At 34.0% G+C, this 23,026-nt stretch overlaps 2 protein-coding genes and 1 long non-coding RNA gene across 4 annotated transcripts in view; all 3 read right to left on the reverse strand.

The window, feature by feature from the left end:
* LOC106127563 (uncharacterized) overlaps positions 1–14,008 on the reverse strand; it is a 42,946-nt gene extending 28,938 nt beyond the window's left edge. Inside the window, exons 1-2 of the long non-coding RNA XR_001228408.1 lie at positions 13,690–14,008; positions 10,326–10,563 (exon numbers count right to left, since the gene is read on the reverse strand). This is a non-coding gene — a long non-coding RNA (uncharacterized LOC106127563). The remainder of the gene's footprint in view (positions 1–10,325; positions 10,564–13,689) is intronic.
* A 2,036-nt stretch (positions 14,009–16,044) lies between these two features.
* LOC106127535 (peroxisomal N(1)-acetyl-spermine/spermidine oxidase) lies at positions 16,045–18,403 on the reverse strand. Of its 2 annotated transcripts, XM_013325630.1 has the most exons (3): positions 18,240–18,403; positions 17,763–17,969; positions 16,046–17,680 (listed from the first exon to the last, which is right to left on the reverse strand). In XM_013325630.1, the coding sequence occupies exons 1-3, from the start codon at positions 18,305–18,307 to the stop codon at positions 16,330–16,332; spliced, it is 1,626 nt and encodes a 541-aa protein (XP_013181084.1). In that variant the 5' UTR covers positions 18,308–18,403; the 3' UTR covers positions 16,046–16,329. The 2 variants fall into 2 exon arrangements, with proteins under 2 accessions (XP_013181085.1, XP_013181084.1); XM_013325631.1 differs by lacking the exon at positions 18,240–18,403 and having other exon boundaries at positions 16,045–17,675; positions 17,763–17,855.
* A 265-nt stretch (positions 18,404–18,668) lies between these two features.
* Positions 18,669–23,026, reverse strand: part of LOC106127447 (venom dipeptidyl peptidase 4) — a 14,940-nt gene continuing 10,582 nt past the window's right edge. The window contains exons 5-11 of the mRNA XM_013325525.1: positions 22,631–22,813; positions 21,886–22,530; positions 21,395–21,620; positions 21,165–21,315; positions 20,626–20,786; positions 19,371–19,576; positions 18,669–18,952 (exon numbers count right to left, since the gene is read on the reverse strand). Of these exons, the coding sequence (XP_013180979.1) occupies positions 18,860–18,952; positions 19,371–19,576; positions 20,626–20,786; positions 21,165–21,315; positions 21,395–21,620; positions 21,886–22,530; positions 22,631–22,813 (1,665 nt within the window). The 3' untranslated portion in view covers positions 18,669–18,859. The remainder of the gene's footprint in view (positions 18,953–19,370; positions 19,577–20,625; positions 20,787–21,164; positions 21,316–21,394; positions 21,621–21,885; positions 22,531–22,630; positions 22,814–23,026) is intronic.

Here is a 23,026-nt window from a genome sequence, read left to right on the forward strand (position 1 = left end):
AAAAGAGTTCCAAATAAAATGAGGTTTCCATTTCATTTCCCGTCGTTGATTGAAGTATAGAAACCACGCCCGGAAAAATTAGAACAGTAGGATAATTTGCTTTCCCTCTTTTCAGCTTAATACGCAATTTACTAACAAAAGAAGCTTGAAATAACTTTGAAAATAAATAACCAACCTATAAACTAATATGATGGTTAACACGCCAATGTCCAACAGATTATTTTCGTTCTAATCTTAAAATTAGAGGAAAATGGTTCCGTTAATTCTATGAAGATAATTCCGCTAAATAATATCATAATCAGCTGACAAGATTTTTGCAATTCTGTGAACCTCTGAAAAAAAAGTTTTGTACTTCCGACACAAATAGTCTATGCCCTCAATGTATGCCATTCATTACCATTTAAACTTAATGAATACGTTCATTAATCAAGCTAAATGTGTTAAAGTCATAAATAAGGGTTTACACATCTTTGAACTAAATTTGATTAGAAATTATATCGATGATGGCACGATTGCTTGTCGCAAATATTTGCGATAGACCTACAAATATCCTAGTTTGACTATAATTGTACACAATTAACCGTGGGTTTCTGAGAAAAATATTTCCGTTTAAATAAATTGTATATCTATTTTGCTATAGACAATGACAGCGATGATGATTATGTTTTATACCGATATTTTGGTATCGGAAACCCACGGTAAATATCACAATATATGGTATTGTCAACCCTAGCGTTGAGTGACGTGAAGCCTCCTCCGCGACGGCCACGTGCGTCATTCTCCTCATTCTGTCCACATACACGCAAACACTCCGCAAATAACAACATCGATTTGTATAATGAGCTGAACGAATGACAACAATCCATTTAACCTTATTAAACGTACCATTTGCGAATGAGGAAACAATAACAGCTGAAGTAAACTGATATTCCTACATAATACATAATATTCTCGTGTCATTTAATCCTATTGGAGTAGAAATAGAAAATATTCTTTAATATATAATTGAAAAATATAGATTCACAGTGATTTTATTTGCTATATGAAAAGCATAAATCAAATTTCGTCTCTATCTTATGCAACTAATCATAAACAAAGTAAATATAAAGTAATAGAAGTAAAGGTTTTGTCCAAATGCGTGTATGCCTCTATGCATTATATGCATAGAGTGAGCGACGGGCCGCGTCCGCGAAATAATACCAGTCCCACTCACCTTGATGAAGGGCCCCCGATGGGCACGAAACTAGTCGGTGTCGCCACCGGACGAATATACGTGAATGTTTAGCTGTTTTACATATGTTTTTTACTGAAAACTTATTCCATTGGTAAATGAATGATACAAAAGTAAATATAAATGTTAAATCAAAGTGTACTCTGAATAATAGATAAACAAGGAGCATTTCAAAAAGAGCCTACAATAGTAAAAATCATACGTGTGATGAAAATCTATTTCGTGTACCGTCTCCTGACTGAATACTAAACCACTCAACGTTTGCTTGCAAGCAAAGTACACATCTTATTCGCGGTAAATCTTACTCTCTTCCTTAACATACTTTAGTTTTAATATTCTGTTTACAAAAAGCACTCTGGGATACACAAAAGATTATCCACTTTTCACTGAAGCAAGACACAAGCTTGTAACGTTATACAAACTGCTAATATTAGCTTGAGGTTTTCAGAATTACACATTATTTTGTCTAATGTAAAATATAATACAGACAGTAATGCGAGCCGGACTAAACGTGAGTTTCCACTGAGAATCACATGTAACAAAACATATTCACATCCCTTTCATCCGCTTAAAAAAAAGCAGAAATAACTATACGTTTTATGTAAGCATTTTAGCGATGGAAACCTACAACAGATAAAAGTGTAAAAATAATAATCATACAATTTGTGAAATCAAAATATAAATTTATCTAGAATATCTTGTTTCGTATAATATTTCAAGACGCCTCCCTTTTACTTGAATAAAAATATTTTAGAAGAACCAATGCAGCTTTTATCGACTACTCAAATTAAGTCAACAACTCTAAAGTGCGATGGCTTCACTAATTGATAGCTGTATTTTAATAGAACAACGATACGGAATAAATAACAAAATCAACTCTTATAAATTATCGTGAGTAATTCTTCTATATTAAAATAAATGTACATACAGTTGAAACTGAGGAAGGTCGAAAACAAGCTACTTATTTCTACATAAATCTATGCACACATGCTCCTTTTTCTGTGCGTCCTCTCCTCCGACTAAAGACAAGCAACACATATGCAATTGTTGATGTCTATAATCAGCGCTTACTTCGCTATTTCGGCGAATCAACGTGACGCTTGCACTTTTGCCACCCGAATTAATAAAATAATAAAACGTTAAACGTTGCAATTCCTTTTACCGCACCTGTATTTGATATAAGCCAATTTATGTTTATTAATATTGATAAAGTTATATTACTCTACTAAGTTTTATGACTAACACTTAAATTATTATTAATATTAGTTTAAGTTTGGATATAATGTATTTGGATAAAGTACTTTGCGTTATCTTTATCTGAACACTCATCCATCACTGTTTGCGGCTCAGTGTTGGACATATATCTAAAAATACCTACTACAAATAAGGATTAGGTCATTGACCCCATTTTAGTATAATACATAATACAGCTCTAAATACTACAGCTGTTACATAGATTTAGATAATTAAATTCGTCGATGTAATTGCGTTTTTGTACTCTCAAATATACAGGAAGTATTTATCATCCAACAATTTTAAACAATAAGCTTTAAAACATTTGTAAGAAAAACATTTCCCATTCTATGATTCTGTGTTGGCGTAGTATCGTTGTTTTAGTGAAAACACTAAGATAAAATACCATTTCATTTCCTGTTGTTGATTAAAGTCTAGAAGCACGCCTACACAACGAATGTAATAATACTTTCCTTACATCGAAATTAATCTTGCAATTTTTTCCTCTATGTTTTTTGTAGAAAAGATATTTGTATTGTTTGGTATACCGAGATTGACTACAAAGGTCTCATCAATTATCTACACTATGAAAAATGTGGAGAACATAGGAATATTTCTTAACAGCAATTTTATAACAACAAGGCACGATAAAAATAATACTAATCCAACTATAGATTCCACAACATACTTAATCGAGTTGAAAGAACTCAGACAATTTAAAATAAACAAGAACACATTCTAGTGAGGAAAATGTACTTCGTGACTCTCGGAAATTCAATATAAATCCTTTTCCAGTGAGATCGTAGTATCAAATAGGCATTGCTTATGTCGCAAGATCGTACGTATCGTTTACAAGATAAGCCATTGAATACTGTGGATATGGTGCATTGCAGTTCAAGATTTTTTTTCTTATCATTTCAAAAAGATAACTTGGAACTGGATTATCTGTGACTTAAATGCCTTGATTTGTTTAGCAGCGCATGTCAATCTATTCGTCTATGCCTATTTCCAAAGTTGTAGTTTATTGGCATTTTAAATTAATCCTCGTGGTGTATATCAATACGAAAATATTGCCTATAAGCGTCGAGGGATTGAAATTAAACTTTTTTAATTAAGGATCTAGTGAATCATAAAACTCAACAAAATTATTTTGTTTCATATCAGACTTAAACATGTGCGAAAATATAGATTTATCTTCAAAGGGGGATCACGTAATGACGTAACGACAATATAAACTGGGGCTATTATAATAAATTTGTAGACCATTTTACATTTGCGTTACCCAAAGCAAGATAAGTGCCAAACTAAGTCGCCAACATTTTGTCCCGGCTGACCGATAAAGACGCGTTACCCTCGTGTTACGTACGTTGTGTACGTCCCTAACTATTTCCTAATTTTATTGTAACAGCGAACTCGTATTAAGTTATATATCAAAAGCTATGTATTCTTATTATTTATTAATAATATATATTAGCTTATTATCTTTAGATGATAGTAATTAATGCCTAAAGTTCTACATGTAACTAAAAACCTACTTTGAATGGTGTCAAATCATTACATAATAAACCTTAGTTTATATTATAAAAATATATAATTCTCTTGGTTTAGTAACAAACATTAAATGAAGATTTTGGCTAAAGAAATTCAGTTCCGTAGTTTATAAATGGAGCTTAAAGTGAAAAGCTAAACCGCACGTTTCTTGCTTGAAACCAGTAATTGCTGTAACTTTTAGTGAAATCCATTTCACACGTATGTTTGTGATAATGCACATTTGCGATAAAGCGGTGTTGGTTTTAGCAACTGCTAAATGCAACAGTTATTACGGTGAAATATACTAAGTAGGTACTATTATTGCTTGCTTTTGTTTTTCGTTGATGAAGAAATATAAGGTATAAAATTTTTCAACTTGTATTAAAAATATTTTGCAAAAACACTCGCTCACATGTGAACACAATCATATGGCTTTTTTCTTGGATTTTTTACACACACATACACACATTTTAATAGTATTGGTTTATTATCTTTCAACAAGCCGAAACTCGGGCGTAATTCTCTAAATTTATTCTTACGAGGTCCGAAATTTTTGTAAAGCGAAAACTAATTAGTCTTTATAGTGAAGAAAAATCTATTTTACGTGATTAATAACGATTAAAGCTTTCACCTCATTAATACAAACTGCGTCGGCAGAAGATTTGGAAAGCGGCCAACAAACTACTTAACAATATCAATAGTATGTTATAGAAACTTTAAAGTTAAAATAAATAAATATTTTTCTTCACACATCATGCAAATATTTTTTTTTATTTTTATCCAGTCCATCTTTTTTCTCACTAACCTAGATAATTGAAATGTAAATTTTAACAAAAAGTCAAACGCAATTTTCCCCTCAGATTCATAAAATAAAAAATATCCAGTGAAAAATTATCAGATCCCTATCCTCTATTTGAGTTTCGATTTGCTAATAGTAAACATTTAGTGATAGGAGCATAAACTATTCTCGATATGCATTATGTTTCATTTCACGAGCAATAAATGTGCAAGCTATATTTTAACATCGCTCTTAAATCATTAAGGTAATTTAAAATGAACAGTTTCTAATGAAACCATAAGTACACACATTTGTAAAAGCTTAGGCATAAAACCGTTGACACGTATGCAAAAAACAATTCATTCTGTGCGGAAAATTTTTATTTTTAATAAATGCAACAAAAAACTTGGCTTGCATTTAGTGTGATATTCATTTCCTCTTGGCATAAGCAAAGGGGTCGCGGTGCGGAATGCCAAACCGCACCCAGCAGCCTGTTTCTTGTACTGAAAGACTAATTGGCACAACGTTCACTGAATTCCACTTATGCACTTAGAGAATTAAACTGCTTCGGGTTTACTAAGTACTGTAAAGGCATCCCATTTCAGTTTAATATGCTAAAGAGGAGTAATATAATGTTAAATTTGTAATGAGTACCTGTCCTATATTTTAACGATCAATTTAAAGGTAGTGATACAAAGCTGCCCTGAGACAAGCCGAAGACAGGACGGCGTGGAGGCAGCTGGTTAAAGCGTATCAAGACAAGCACGACCTTCAGTAATGAAGAATACGAAGAAGAAAATACAAAGCTTTTGAGAAGTCAATTCGATCAGTTTATTCTTTTACGTATAAAAAACTAGCCGCGCCCGCGACTTAGTCCGCGTGAAATACTGTATTTGATCTGTGCGTGGTACTGGACAGTATTACTTTATTTTTTTTAAATAAAACAATATTTCTAAAATATTGTTTTAGTACCCTAAGTTACTCCTTATTACATTAGCTATCTGCCAATAAAAGTCCCGTCAAAATCGGTCCAGCCATTTCTGATATAAGCCGGTATAAACAGACAAACGTTCAGACAAAAATTGTAAAAAATATTATTTTGGTGTAACTTACGTTATTCCAATGTTACAAATAGACACTCCAATTTTATTTATATGTATACATAATATTTTAATAATATTCTGAGACCCAACATAACTTTTATAAAAAAAATATTTCCGTACCCTATTACTTTTAAATAATATTTTGTGTCCTTGTGTCAGCCAACTTAGCTAGTCTATGTATGTGTATAATATACTAGCTGTCGCCCGCGACTCCGTCCTCGCGAATTTAATAAATCTATGTTCTTCATAAACCGAATTTCAATGAGATCCGATTAGACGTTTCGGTGATACCTTCAAACAAACATACATCCATCTAAACAATCGCATTTATAATATTAGTAAGATTATTCCAGATATGTTATCAGCTAAATTGGTTTTCTATAACCTCGTCGCACTAATTTTCAATCGTCTATAACGATTAACGCTTTTCCTTAAATGAAGACAAGTGGGGCGACTAAAAGACTTGGAGTAATGCCAACGAGTGCTCTATAATTGTTTTCAATAGTATGCAAATTCTTTAACTTCCGAAATTAATTGACTTTAGAGATAAATCAGCAATTTTCTAGAATTCTTAATACTTTGACGTTACTGATGTCTACCAGTACTAAAGATAAGCCAAGTTTTAACAACAGTATATAGATTCAAACGATCTTACCGTTGATTTCCGAGACCAAAATCTCTGTATAAAACAAAACTCATCTGTCATCGTGTTTGATTAAATAGAGATAATTGTTTATAAACGGGGATTTTAGTCTCAGAAACCCACTGTTAACCCGTTAAGATTTAACATATTATGTCAATGTTTTCATACGTTAGGAAGTAAAATAACAGTTTTCAACAACCGACTGAAACGTGTAGTCAAATCTATCGTGCAATAACAATAAAAATATTTATAACTAGAGCAGATGTGACTCAAACAGCATTTAAACTTATTTCAAATAAAACTTACATTTAAATTAAGAACATCCAAACATAATTTATACCAAAAAGCGATTTAAGGCTCCGGAACACAGGAAGTACTTTTAAGCCCAAATTTAATTTCAAGAAATTTAAGACATTACTTCAAGAATAAAAACTAAATAGACTGAGGTTGAAACTTTAGCAATATCTACTTTATTTTTTTAACTGTTAAAGAAAATATTCTTTAACAATAAAAGAGCTATTATGGTAAACCACACACCGCCTCCCTTAAATAATTTTATTATTATTTAAAAGAGTTTTGTAGCTCTTAAACATAAATTTTGAAATAATTGTTCCTTTTTAGTAATTTTAAATCGGACGTACAAATTCCGAAATACAGAAATAAATAGTAATTAAAAAATGAGATATGTATAAAAATTTCACCTCACCTTCAGATTAATAAGACATTTTTAAAAAAACATATGAAAATAAGACGCGAAAATAATTTTGTACGTGAAAGCTCTTTCGCTCTATGCCGGCCTGAATTTCATAAGGTACGAAAGCTCTCGACCAACGGTCAAATTAGCTTGAGATTCGCTTTCCATCGCTAATTAAAATGAGAACTTATTTGCTCTTATAAAATGTAATTAAAGTTCTTACACGATACAGGATTTTGATGAAGAAGACCTTTTTTCGTAAATATATAAATTATTATGACATAATGTACACTTACATCAATATTAGCTAAGAGTTCTCAATATTGATAGCCAGCGACACATCTGCGCGGAATTTAAAACATTAAAAACTTAATAAATAGTTCATGTGTTCTTCCAGGCTATGTACCACATCTATGCCAAATTTCAACTAGATTTAGCTGGTCTACTTGTTTAGGAGATACCTTATAACAAACATCGATCCATCTACACTTTAGCATTTATAATATTAGTAAAATGTATTTCTTAATTAAAAGAGAGACGTAAAAGAATCATTTTTTAAATTAAATTAATTATCTACTATAATATGTTACTAAATCATATGTTAACTTTATTTTAAGTGATGTCTCTCAAGGTGATATTAACATTCGTATATTCTATTCATAATCTATCTCGAACTGTCTGTTCGATTTGATGACTAAGTTTGGAGAAAATACAACATTTTCACTTACAGATGCAATCTGGTACGTTTCTAAAACATATAAATAAGTTTGAAACACAGGAAATCTTGTAAGAGAATACGACTACGAATTATTTTACTGCAACGTCTTTGCTGAATAACTTTTAACGTTTTCTTCCTCTTGTCAATTGAAAATATTTAGTGTAAGCTATCAAAATACATTAATACAATAATCTATTATACATTTATAAATAAATGACTTCAGCCATTAACCAACTTCTGAAAATTAAGAAGACTATCCCTAATATTGGAAACAATATGTTCATCAATGTACAGAATCTAATTAAAGGAATGAATTCGTATTGCACAGATATAGTAGATATTTAATTGGAACAAATCAATAGAGCAATCAGTTGGAGCAATGAAATCAGAACTATCAATAAAATAAATCACTCGGATTAATCGTTTTTCGGCTAGCAGGTGATTTGTCAGTTGTTAATTGCCGTAATTGGTCGTCACTGTTTCGATTGTTATTTATGAACGATCACTCTTCCTACTCGAAACTTCATACGTAATTCTGTGTATAATATTACAGGCAGCTGTTGCCCGCGCCTCCGTCCGCGCGGTATATAAAAAAAACTAGTAAACTATGTGTGTAAACTTAGTATCCTATGTGTTCTACATCTTTGGTAAATTTCAGCGAAATCCATGCAGCCGTTCTCGAGATACCTTCAATTAAACATCCATTCATCCATCCATCTAAACATACGCATTTATAATATTAGTATGACTGATGGGGCGGAGCTCTATACAGAGTGTTCTTTTTCCCTATTAATATCATAAGACTTTGTAACAAATATGAATGTAAACATTAAAGAAGTTTGCAAGTGTAAATGTATTTTAACACAAGGTTAGTTTAAGCACAAAGTTTTAGTGATGTTAGCGCAACATTATTCAGTGCGACGTCTCACTGCGACCATTCCGCCCCAACCTCCCCTTCCCCTACGTGACTCTAAATATTATAAATGGTCAACTTCCTCAATTACGTGGTTGCGAAGAAATCCTAAATGTTCTCTATGACTGGCATATCACATATTGAATACATAGATATACGATCTCTAAAACGCTTCAAAAAAATTGTAGTCCATAAATGAAAAATCTTTCAAAATATGTTTGCCTAAAAGTTATACTAGTAAGATGAAGAAGATAGTTGTCAATGAAAATCTATGTTAAACGTATATTTAAAAGAAATAAGAGATACGAATGCCGAAACTGTGATCTGTTATGTCATTAAAACCATTAAAAAAAACTGTATTTAAAGCTAAAAATCACGTACACATTAAAGCGAAGATTAACATATTAGCAAAAACGAAACTTAATTTACTTGGGTTATCTGATTTATAATAATATAATTACATAACAATGTCTAGAAGATCAAAAGAACTAACAAAAAATTCTAACAATATAACCACTTATCTGAATTTATGTGTCTGACGAAGAGAACAAAAGAAAGAGCATTTACGTGTCATTGAAAGTTCCAAATGTCCGTGAATTCTGTTACAACAAATAATTTAAATGCAAATATAAATCAAATTACGCATGTAAATATTGTAAGAATTAAAATAATTAACCTTTGCGAAGGCCATACGATGTCTTCTCAGTTGGATTGTCGCCAAAGTAATAATAGAAAAGCAAATTAATAGATGTCTGAATGTAGACACAGGAAATAGAATCATATTGATATGAGAAATGTTGTTAAACGAAATACATCTTAGAAAGAAATAAATCTTGAATAAAATTTATATTTAACATGGCAAATAAATTCGATTATCTTATACGTAAATGCGATCAAAATCTATTTATTTAGAAAATTGAATATCTGTTTATTATAAGCCGCTGGTAAATACTTACCAAGAGGATTGTAATACAAAAATCTTGAATGTATCCGATAGTAAGACAGAGCCAGTTTGGATGCTCCTTTTATCCCATCTGAATAAATTTAACTAACATTCACAACAGTTTAGGATTTGTATAGTTTTAAAAGCAATATTTTTGTTACATCATAAAATAATAAAGTCCAAGTCAGGAGTGATTGAATTCTAATTAAAGACATTCAGCATTTTTTCGAAAAATACAGTTAGGAGTGCCTTACTGTACTAACAGTGGTTTAAATACGTGTTTTAACCCTTTGACCGCCGGTGATTTTTGTTATGGAATTCAAAGTGGTTATATTTTTTACCCTTAAGTACGTATCCCCAAAACTGGTTCCGATTTAAGTACTTTGTTATTTATTCGTTAAATCGCGTCTCAGAAGCCTGCGCTTAATCGTATTTCAATAATCATGTTTTTTGGTAATGTCTAAATTGTTTTTATGGTTAGGTTCATTGAATCATCGTTCAAAAAGATTTTTTTTAAACAGATAAAAGAGATCACTCACCTTCAAAACATCATCGCGGAATCTTCAAAACCGTCGGATGAAAATTGTTCACACTATCTAGTACCAGATAATCACCAAATAGTAATTGTTCCAAAAATATTTAAACTAAATCACAATGAGGCACTTTAAGAATGAAGTATTTTAATGAACAAACACACTATTTACGTTAAATTATACTACTTTACATTATTTTACAGTTAGATGAGCTATTGTTTTCAAATGTTCATTTGACGACAATCTGAAACAAAAGAATAAATATATATTTTTTATGTTATTACAATTGCATTATGAATCGTTGTAAAAACAAAATATTTTAGTAATACCTACCAAAAATTCTTAATCAATAGACATAGAGAATAATTTCTGTTCTGACCTCTTATAAACTCATCACCATATAGGCAAGGACATGACAAGACTGTAATGTAATATATTCGGACATGTATTATCTACCGTCCAAACCCGGCGTTAATATTTGTATTATAATATCAAGCATATCTCAAAGTATTTCCCAAAATTTTTTATCATCAATCTTCGGGCCGCAAAAAGTCTGTAGACATTTGATTTATCTATTTGAATATTAGCTCACCATCGCCAAGCCACTCGGAAATGGGTCAGACCCCGGGAAGAGATAATAACGCGAACATATATGCGGCGAGGAACTCATCTACTATTTTTAATAATATGTAACAAAAAATATATTTTGCGCGCTCTTCATATGATAAAATGTATTAATTTTGCTACGAAAATATTAAACTTACGATGCTTTTACTTTACTGATACTTATTATTAAATTATCTTTATGATTTTTAAACTCGTGTGATTAGAAATATTCATAGATTTATTGAAGGTAATAGTAAATAATAAAGCAAAATAGTTAGTACTAGTTTGTAGTACTACTTAGTAGTACTGTTTGGTTTAATTAAATCCAACTGGTTTTAGGAACGCGAAACGACGCTTCAGAGCAAACGACTAACGGAGTCAGTTGTTAGGCACAGCAATAACGGAAGGCGTAGACGCCTGGAGAACAATTATACGCCGGGGAAATTGCATCTCCGATAGCAGCTCACCAATTGCTTCTAACGTCAACACAGTGACTGAAATGACAATTAAGCAATGCTATTAATTTTAGGAGCGTCAGTAGCTCATTGGTTAAGTACCAGACGAATCTACAGATCTTGGATTTGACCAATGAGTTTGCTATATTCTTGTTAACACGTGTAACGTGTAAAAGTAAGCACATGGGTACGAAGGAATTTAAATTACGTGAAATGAATCAATCACTATTGAACCAGCGTTAACTAAAGCCTAGTTATCCCTAACTTAGAGAGTCCTCGTATAATTATGCGCTAAGGACATTCATTTTCTCCATTCAAATCAAACCATCAACCGAATACACATTGTACGCTGATTAAATTCGAGTTAAGTAATTCACAGATGTTTGAAAGCGTTCGAATAATTTCATTAATCTGAAACTAGCTGGCGTAAACAAATGTAAGGGGAATCGGAAAATTACAAGTTCACTTTAATGAATAAATTCTGAATAAATTAAAATCGAAGCTTTGTTTGAAATGAGATTATTAAAACTTTAACTTTCCTATTATTTTCTTAGTTGAAATGATAACTAACTTTTATTAACAAAATACCTTGTTATTAGAAATGCTGGAAAGAAAAATAGAAAAATCCTAAAGAGGTCGATAACGTTCTCAGATTTCTTCCATTAATAATTATTAAATAAAATTCTTTTAAACTCAGTATAAAAAGTAAATTAATTCTAAAACATGTTTAAACAATGTTGTGATCTTTAGAACCAAAATATATTTGTAGTAGAGAGCAGATGAGATTTTATGAGAGCAGTGGCTTTGCGACACCTGACGTCGTCCGGACACCCACGAAGGACGTACACATTTGACTAACATAAAACTTTGGAGATATAGTTCCATCACCGATAAATTTTGCATAAGTTGCAAAATTTCAAAAGAACTAGACTCAGATAAGACTTTGATAAGCAAAGGATTATAACCTTATCGTTGAGGATAACGATGTTTTCCAACAAAAAGCTAAGCTAATTCAAACAAAGGTATAAATTATCAAGTAATTTGACAAACAGACGTTTGCAATTGCAATGCTGAGTGTCAAACTCAGATTTGATAAAGGTTACTAAGGAAGGCATTTAATGTGATTGTCGTTTGCGAAATCTACGATGAGAACTTACTGATCTTGTAGTCAAGTTGAAACCATACCAAACATTATGATATCCCAAACGGGAAATTTTATGAAAAAAATATAATTAATTCTGGCCCTCAGGGACATTTGTGAGCTAGTAAGGTACAAAGTATAGTAGAGAATTATTCTTATAAGAGAGTGGACTTAAATTCTTATATGCTTGTGGTATGGCTGCGTGTGACATCTTAAAATAAACTCTATCTATTAATACACGCATACCATTTCGTATTTATGTTATTATTGCTCCGCAATGTAGCAAATTTTTGTAATAAAAGTATTGAATATTTAAAAAAATGTGAAAATTTTTGCTTCAGACTACAGATACGAACGAATTTTGTATTAACAATATGGAGTTTTTAGGTTATGTATTGTTCTATTACATTGTTTGACTAATATAGCATCTTCCTTGGCTATTTTATAGATACACAATAATGAAACTGTATATTTAAGACACTTATACATGTACAGATACGTATAGAATAGATATATAGAAAAAAATCCTTTGCAAAAAGAACTGAAGCAAAAAAATGCTCGATTGAATTTTGTCCCAATTGAAGATATGTCAAAGAACAACGACGTTACAACGGAGTCCTTACAAGAAAATAATATTTCTAGATACTTTGATAGAAAAATTAATTTCAAAAGATAAATATATTCAGCATAGCATGTAAGTTATACATAAAGATAGTGAATGTGAACAGTTTTCACTTGTTTAATACGTTAAAAGATCCTGGCTAATGGACTGAGCTTTTAGTAGCCCATGTTTTTGGTAACATTGCTCGGATTGTGCCGATGTTGAAGAATGGTGATTGAAATTGTTCCTGTGCACCGAAATGTAAGAACCATCTCCTCTGGAAGACTCATTTAAAATATTTTCCGTTAGGTTTCTTCGCTTCCACCAAAGACGAACCATCAGAATGTCCCTAATTTAAATGACTAACACAATATTTCTAAAATATTTTGTAACTGAAAGATGTGCGCGGTCGGTATTTGGCATCTCGCCAGTACTGTTGGTCTTTTCTCCCTCATGACAACTCCTATGAGATAAAACGCAATACTCCTTCTTCGCAGAAATATTATGTAGCTTTGATGGCTAATTTCTTATGTAGTTAATGAATTATAAGCAAAACATCCCTCTTACCAGTTCGGGTAGATCACTTCGATACTACACAAGTCGCTTCAGCTTCAGGGTCACTGCCTCATAAAGACGCACGGGCGATTGATAAGACCGAACCAAGCGCGGAGGGATCGCGAGTCTCGACCGCTTCGGGGATGAATGAAAAGTGCATGTGTGCAGGCCGCCTAGTGCGCCAGCACTGTTGCAGGGTGTGAGGGAGTGCACCCGATCTCGATACCGTGACGTAGGGCGGGCGGCGTAGATAGCGCAGCGCGACCGAATAAACGCGACCTGCGCCGGCCGCGTGTTGCGAGCGACTGGCGCCCGGGCCGCAGCTCACGCACCGCCTGCACCGCAGCGCTGCACGCGGCGCCACCGCCACCTGCCACCACGCTGCAGGCTACGCACCACGCGAATATCGATGTTTTTTTCTGAGGAAGCGAAGTGCGGCGTGTTAGCGGCGTGCTGGGTGCGCGGGGGTTAGCACGCACCAGGCGGGGTGGGGGGCGCCGATCCTGCGCGCTGCGTCACGCATCAGTCTCAACGTTTTCTTGCGTGTTCCCGCTGTCCCGCAATCGGCCATCTGCACAGTTAGCTCGCGCGGCGCGCGCCGTGGCGCCGGTCACAACGCTTTCACCCGGCCTTATCCGTTACCTTGAACCACTCGAGATTCTTCTATGATGTTTACGAATTTTTATTTATCAAGGTTAATAAAAAAAGAGTACACAATTCTTGAACTGTTATCAGTAGATACAAGTAGGTGCAAACATGGACAGTAGTCCATGTTTGCACCATGTTTTGTTAAGTTTATATATAATTTTATAGTTAAATATTTTAAGATTTCGTTTTAAGATATTGAAATGGAAGCCTACCCATAACAATAACAATTTAACTCTGAAATAATTTCAAAATATCGCGTTTATCGAAATGTAAAATTTCAATCAGTATCACATCGTAAACCATAAAATCTTAAACACAAATGTAATTTATTATTGGAATCCACTTCTTAAATGTTTTAGTTGAGAATAATATATACCCTGTCCATTCAAATTGCACCTTACCGAATTTATATCTTGTACCCAATCTATTACAACAATAAATAAACAACCTCCGTAAAATATTTCCGAACAAAAACAGATTGCAAAAATAATCTACATTTATACGATGGAGAAAACATCGCAGAAAATTATGTAGACCTCGAATTGTAGTTATTGTTGGTTAAGAATAACGCCAATACGATATTAAAAGTAATTGTCAATTGCAACTGAAGGAACATCTCTGTATGTGTAGTTGAGGGATGCTAATATATAGTTGAAAATACCTAAAATGCTCCTTTAAAAATAAATTCGATGGAAATGGTAGGAGGAAGTAATCCACAACTCTCTCCCCTCTCTCCTTGCCTCAACGTAGGACTTAAGACTAATTGATTTACAAGAAAATGATACCTTTTTTTTCGCAATTCGTCTAGTAGGACCAAATAATCGCATAATGCTTACAGATTTAATTTCTCTGTCTATAAATAGATTTTTTCGTACAAACAGAAAACATAATCTGTAAAACATTGTGAAAATTGTAAATCATTTTTGCGAGAAAACATTAAATCGAATCATCGAAAATATAAAAACAAAGAGTGACAAATCTTTCTAAGCCATATTTATTAAGTTAATTATAGAGATGTAATGATTTTTGTAGATAAAGTCGAAGTACTGAACAGCTGTAGGCATTCTTCAGATTCCCCAAGTACGAGAAACCCGACAAGTAGAATCTGTATTATGGATAGGTACGTAATTAAAAGACGTCAAAGTGCTAGTACGTATAGAGTTAATAAAATAGACCTAAGACTCCAATAGTTACCACAATGAACACTGTTCGAGATAATAAATCAGAAACAGCAAAGGGATAAATCCTGATGTAAAAATTAAGCCAAAACATCATACTAATTCTAAAAAGACTCTATTATATATATTCGAAAAAAAAACATTTATTAAAAACATAATAAATTCTTTACTTTGAATTATTAGGTTCTATAATAAAATTATTTGCAGCCAATTCTCACGACTCAGCAATTTCCGCGGTGGCGGGGAAGCGACAATACGCTTTCCTCCATTCATTTTTATCTGACACTGCACGGTAAGGCTGATATGATCCATAGAAAAATGTCAGTTAGTCAAATATATATGATTTTCACTTTATATTTTTTACTTGCTTTTCCTGACATCGTTTATTTATGAAATACAAGCTGTCGTCCGCGACTCCATCCGTGCGGAAGGAAAAAAGACTTAGTAGCTTAGTGTTCTTCCAGACTATATTGTAAATATATGCCAAATTTCAGCAAGATCCTAGCAGCCTTTCCGGTGATACTTTCAAACAAACATCCATCCATTCATCCATCTAAACATTCGCATTTATACCATTAGTAAGATAGGAAAAAGTAAGATTTCCTACTTGATTGACTTTGATGTTCTCCAACACCAAAAGTTAAGAGATTGCAATGAAATTCAATGTAATTGGAAAACAGGCTATTTATAGGAATGCGGTGCGGTAACTTTATCACACAGTTTGAACTTGCAATACAAAGTTTAAAGGAAACAGATGCGGTAAGTTTGTTTCTGAACATGAGATATAGTTAACAACATTAAGAAAATCGGGCAAAATGAACATTTATCATATTTGTGTTGCCGTTGCTTGTTGCCTGCTGGCCTGACATTCTACCGGTATTGGCGGACCTTTGTATCTTATTGTAAGTTGTACAATTCTTTCGGCTTCTCTAATACCGCTGATTCTTGCTCCAGCCACAGTGGCGAAGTGACCGGGAACGGTGGCCTCTCCAGCGAAGAGAAGTATAGGAGGTATCGGTGAGTCGGGTCCTGGCAGCGGACATGCCAAAGTTCTCTGAGCTTCGCCACCGGTACACTCCACTTCGTATGAATAGGAGCCGCAGAAGAATGGATCAGAAATCCACCGTGATCTTAACACTGTCACCGGATATGGCAAACATTGGTTGCCACTCGAGCATCGCATTACATCTGTGACATCCTCGGCTACGTCTTTGTCGGACATACATTCCATTGCCATGGCTTCCTCACCCGCAACCCATACACATATCACATGATTGCTGTTTGGCACCATCTCTATTGCCGTAATACCTTTCGTCCAATTCGATTGACAGGATAGTTCATTATTTTGATAATTAAAGTTTAAATCTCCTTTATGCCAAAACCAGAACGGACGGCAATACTCTAAGAATATTTTATTACAATAACCATATCCAAGACAGCGCATGGCGTCTATCTTGGCAGCCGAAAGTGTCGGACAGAATAAACGCCCAGCGTTGCAACCCAGCACACCTAGGGATACCGTAGTTATGACATAGTCTGCTGGGAATTCCTCCCCATCGCACGCGCAAACTATAGCGCGATGTCCCGCTTTTTGGGATGTGCCCCAGTAGATTGAACTAACTGGTTTACAGTAACGTATCACTCCTTCTGGTATTTGTCGAAGAATCGGTGCTAATGTGGCTATCAACCCTAAGGGCACTCTCACATCACCGCCCGGCATGTTCATGAAACAACAAGAGTGGTCCGCTCGGAGCAATGCGGTGTCGCTTGCGCACCGGGCACTTAATATATGTGCGAGTCCGAACATTATTCTCGCAGCGTCTTCCTGCTGCTCCGGTGGGTACTCATGGAGTTCTTGCTGAATGCGAAGGCTCATGAAATTTACCAATGATCCATGTTGCTTGTTCCCGCCCAAACAATATAATTGAGCAGCCTCCTCTTCTATCTGCCGAAACTTGTAGTATGCACTAATCGTTGGAGGATATGCCATTTTTCCAGTCACTGCTCTATTAAAGAGTCCCCTCGTATGCAGGGCACCTGGAACTCCAGGACGGGGAGGGTTTTCTGACGCAGCCAACGAATGAACTAGATGAGTGAAGCAATTATCGGGCCTCCAGTGAGCGCCTAGTTCTGCTACAATGTCACCGAGCCAACATGAATTAATTCTACCTCCTGGTCTGGAAAAAAGTTAAAATATGTAGCGGTAAAAAGTAAAAAAAAATAACTTTAGTTACATATATAACATCAATGTTTACAAACCTTTCATTGGCCTCTAGTACAGCAATATTGTCAATGCCCCGTTGCGCTAATCTAGCGGCGGCGGACAGCCCTGCCATGCCGGCGCCGATGATGATAACTCGTGGTTGCGGATGGCATATATCAGAGTCACAAGGCTTCACTGCGCATATCCCTCGGTCGTCTATTATGGGCCCACAATCGTAAATTTTGGTATTCTCCTCCGACATGCTATAAGTAAATTAATGCGTTGCCTTTAGAAGTATTTGTTGATATTTTAAAGCAATTGGTTTAATTTCATTTCTAAAACTAGTGAAAAACTGCGTCGAGTATAATACTATTGTCAGGGGAATCAATATTTTTGTGATATTTGACAAAAGTGAATTTGTTTATTGGGATTAACATTTCAAAATAAATACTTTACCAATAATATTATCTCATTGAAAGAGAAAAATATATTTTTATTTAAATATTGTTTACTGCATAATATTTATAACTTACCATCTCATAAATATTTTTCCCCATTGTTCGATTGGAAAATTGAGAGTTTTCCATTTTGAATTTAGCATTGAAAATTTTGTTTAAATAACAATACAAAATACACTATTTAAATTTATTCTTATATTTTCCAAATTTGTTATGACATTGTCAAATATTTATCTATGGTGAAATTAAACAGAATACAGAATCTATTTTCTTACTTCATTAGAATGATGGAAGAGAACCTTCTTCGCTGCATTGAAAGTTGACTTGTCTAACGTTTTCATATACATTGTTTCCTGTGACTTCTTTAGCTTTTTAAATATTAATAACACTTTTAATTTACCACGTAACGGTATCCATACTACTTACTTCATTAGGTATTCAATATTTACGAACATTTAAATGTTCATCAAACCACTAACTAAAAATACTAATAAAACAAATTAATTTATAAATTAAATCTTTAATCTCAACTTATTCGAATTACACTTACAACATCTTTCTTCATTGTATTTAATGTCATCACCAAATAGTAAAATTTTATGTACCACGAAGCAACGGAACACATATTCACGCAGTCTTGATTTTTGCATCTCATGTTAAGTAATTTACATATGAATAAATTAACAGACTTATATCTATTGATCAAAACATTCCGTCCAGAAATGATCGAGCGCGTGGTAAAAATGTCGACTCACTCCCGCCAATGAATGATTTTCGTCAGTGTAACTCTGAAACAATAATTTTACAATAATGACAATTCAAACAAAACAAAACTTGATGAGAAAGTTACAATAAATAAACTGTTTCCCGCTGGTCTTCCTTTACGAATTTGATTCCAGCAACCATAATTATATGGACTATATATTGTAAGTTTCCGAGACCAAAATGACTGAAGACGACACTGATGACAGAACAGTATTTTTTTTAAAGTATTTTGGTCTCAGAAACCCACGATAAATCCTTTAATTTAAATCATACATTTAGTAGCTAGTATAATATATTCGTATATTATACAAATTATACTCTTTTCATCTCCATACACATTTATTATCGACAGTTGGTCTCAAATGCAAAAGTAACAAGACTTTAAAACTATTATTTATAAGGTTGATACAGCAGCCAGTCGTTCGTAATGTTGGTACTGACCAATTGTTCGAATGCTATATCAGCATGCTGCAGCTGCTTGGCAAGTTGTAAGCTGTGCTGGTAGTGGACGTTGTCATCTCCGCTGCCGTGCACCAGCAAGTAGCGGCGGCCGCGCAGACTCTGCGCCGCGCCTAGTAGGTCCGACAGCTTGTAGCCTAATGGATTGGCTTGTGGTGTATCCATATAACGCTCCGTGTATATCGAATCTGTAATCATAAAAATCATTTGGGCATGTTAATACAATATAGCCTATTTTACTCAAGTATGGAAATGTAATAGTAAAAGAATTTCTAAAATAGGTTAAGTAGTTTTTGAGTTTTTTTTGTTACAAACATAAAGAGTTTATGTTTTGTTATAATGTAAATGAAGATTGGTGTTAGGGACCAGTACTTACAACGTACAGAATGTAGCTATTTAGAAACTATTTTTATGGTTCTTTCTTCATCTTACATTTCACATCTTTGCTGAAACGACTTTAATGCAGAAGAAAATTTTTTATGAAATATTTCTTAACAATAGAGCTTTATAGTGACACGAATACATAGAACATCGTGCACCTGATGATAAGCTAAATTATTTTTTCGACGCAGTATATTTTTATGCATGAATTTAATATGACTTAACTTACCTAACCTTTAGTTATCTGAACTTCTAAAGATATATTAGTATGTAAGTAAATTAGTACTTTACAAAACGTTTAATTTCTCATACTATGTAATTTCTTTGACATGGGGTTTAAAGACGCAATTTAAACAATATTTAAAGATATATTTTGTAAGCTCGGAGACTGGAAGTCTGGCCAAGTGGCGAATGTCATGATGTCGCCAATTCATTGTCTATTTTCACTGCAACACAAGATGAGCTCCCGAAGAATACGTGCCGAGAAAATTAATATTATTGCATTTGCTCACTTCAGTCATTCGCGAACGTACATTTCAAAGCTACAAATTAAATATTTACGATCTTCGTTCATCTTAATAATACTATATACATGTGCTTTATAGATTTACTGACCACGTATTAATACTTTCACAATGCACTGATTAAAAATGACGAACAGGGAACGTTTTTCATTATATCATATTTTACCAGACTGACCTCTCGTAACCTAAAACGTTTTGATTCTGTCTAGTGAAGTACAAATTGATTCGTATTCTTCCTTATTAGGTCCAATCAGTCAAGGTTTTTGGTTATTATAATTAACATTTTTTTTATTGTGCGAGATTAAGCAGATTCTTTAATAATTGTAGCATACCATAGTAGAGCCAAGAGGTGACAGGCGCGACGGCAGCGCCACACGCCAGCAATTTGACGTTGTCTTTTATGAGCATCATTGTGGTGGCGTACCCGCCGTAACTCCAGCCCCATACACCAATGCGGTCCGGATCGATGAATGGGTAAATAGTTATCAACCGTCTATGAAAATAAATAAAAACCATCCAATTATGAACTGACATTAGTTCTAGAGTTTGTCTTTTGTATAGACAAGGGTTTTAAACAGAAATTCAACACTACTCAGGTTATTAAGAAAAAAACCTAAAGAGAACAAGATGTTCCGGCAATGGAAAACCTTAAATAGCAATTGGTATGTGAACAAGAAAATTTGATTATTTAATATCACAGGTTTACAGTAATCTGTTATCAAAAGGTCTAAATAAAAACATATATTTTGTACTTGTTAGTAAAGCTAAACGGCTGTACAACTTGAAAAATTTCTTTCTAGAAATTATTTTAACTCGGCTAGACAGTGTCAGCATATCTGAGTATCAATTAATTTTAATTAGCTGTACGTACTCGAGCGCAGACAAGGTGTCAGTTATCTCTACAGAGCCGAGCGCATTGTTAACCGAGTGCATCGCCTCCACACCCATAGCGCCTGAGCCTCGGACGTCTATTGATGCTACTATGAAACTCCTATTTGTTGCTAGATATGACGCGTAGTACTCTGTGAAACAGAACAGAACAGATTTGATATATTCGTGCCTTGAATTAGTTATCTTTTGTTTATTATAGATTATAGTTACCTAAATTAAAGTTGTCCCTTACTCTAGTTGTACCAGGACCGGCGTAAACTCTCAATATCATCGGATATTTCTTTCCTTCTTGCATTTCAGGTGGAAGTAACAGTTTCACGTGGGCCACGATGTCTTCGTCCAGTGTGATAGAGTTGAATAAGGCCATCGGCAAACGATAATGCCTTAACTTTTCACTCAGTTCATTATTATATACGACAATCTTTAATCCATTTGTCTGTGAATTAATATCAATTAAAGTATTCTAATAGCTTTAAAAGTAATCTTACTAATATTATAAATGCAAATATTGGGATGGATGGATGGATGTTTGTTTAAAGGTGAAGGTAGAACGGCTGTATGGATCTCGTTTAAATTTGTCATAGATATAGAACATAGTCTGGAAGAACACATAGGCTACTAATTTTGTTTATTTTTAATTCCGCGCAGACGGGGTGACGGGCGACCGTTATTACTGATATAAAGTTATTTTAGTATTTTACCTTTGCATTAACTAAATATGTGACAGGAGGTGAATTGGTTCCACTACAAGACACGATACCGTAACTAGCTTGTGGTGAAAAATCTGCAACAACGTTACGACACGTCGCATCTCTACAAGATATGCATTTACTGATGCCTTGCGACGACGCCCACAACTGTCTCTGCCACGGCAGATCCCAAGGCGATACAATATAATACACTGTATCCGTTTCCTCATTCCATCCGACAATCGAAGTCACCGTAGAGTTTCCCGGACTCAAATCTGTCGTTGTCAATGTATTGAAGTCAAACAGAGCTGCATGAAGAAACCTTTGATCGTTAAAGAACATTGGTTGTATTTCAAGCATTTTAGTTCCTGTGCTATCGAAATAAGGATCCTGTATATCTATCCAGCCATTTCTCTCCGTTTGTTCTTTTACCATGCTGCATTTATTGTTAATTAAATCACAATTAATAAGGATGCTGATATTCTGTCTTCTATTCAGCCAAAGAACGATCAAGTTTTGATCCGTTGCCCAGTTTACTCTACCCAGTATGTGATCCAGTCCAATTACATCGACAGGAGCCGGTATGTATAGGGGTTCGCTTTCTATATTACTTAAATTGTAGACTCGAAGAGTAACCACTGGATTTGTGCGACCTACCTGACGAGAAAAATATTAACAACTGTGGTTAGTTCATGTATTATCTTCTTTGAAATATCTTAATAACAATCACTTTAAATTACAAACCAATGTAACTTACCTTGGGATATTTAAACTGAACAAGCTTTGGGTATTGGTTATCAATATCGCTAGGATTGCCATAGTATTGATAAATGGCGGACTCCACCTCTCTGTCGTCAAAGGAAGCTACGGCGAGATAAGATCCGTTAGGCGAAAACCACAGCGCTTCGGGCGCGTTGAACACCTCCTCTGTAATAAAGTTCTAATTAATCAAACGTCATACAATTGGTTACCCGCTGTGATAATAAATTACTGACTTATGAGTGATTATAATTCCAACTGCACTGCGTGTTATTTGAATAGTTACGTAAGCAGGCCCTTAATGTAGATTTCTCATATTAAATCTACTCTAAGGTCCGCTGTAAGTGACTATATAACAATTCTGAGTGCAGCAGTAAGATACCCTAATTAAGCA

This window comes from Papilio xuthus, unplaced genomic scaffold (assembly GCF_000836235.2).
Source record: "Papilio xuthus unplaced genomic scaffold, Pxut_1.1 DF824655.1, whole genome shotgun sequence".
NCBI lineage: Eukaryota > Metazoa > Arthropoda > Insecta > Lepidoptera > Papilionidae > Papilio > Papilio xuthus.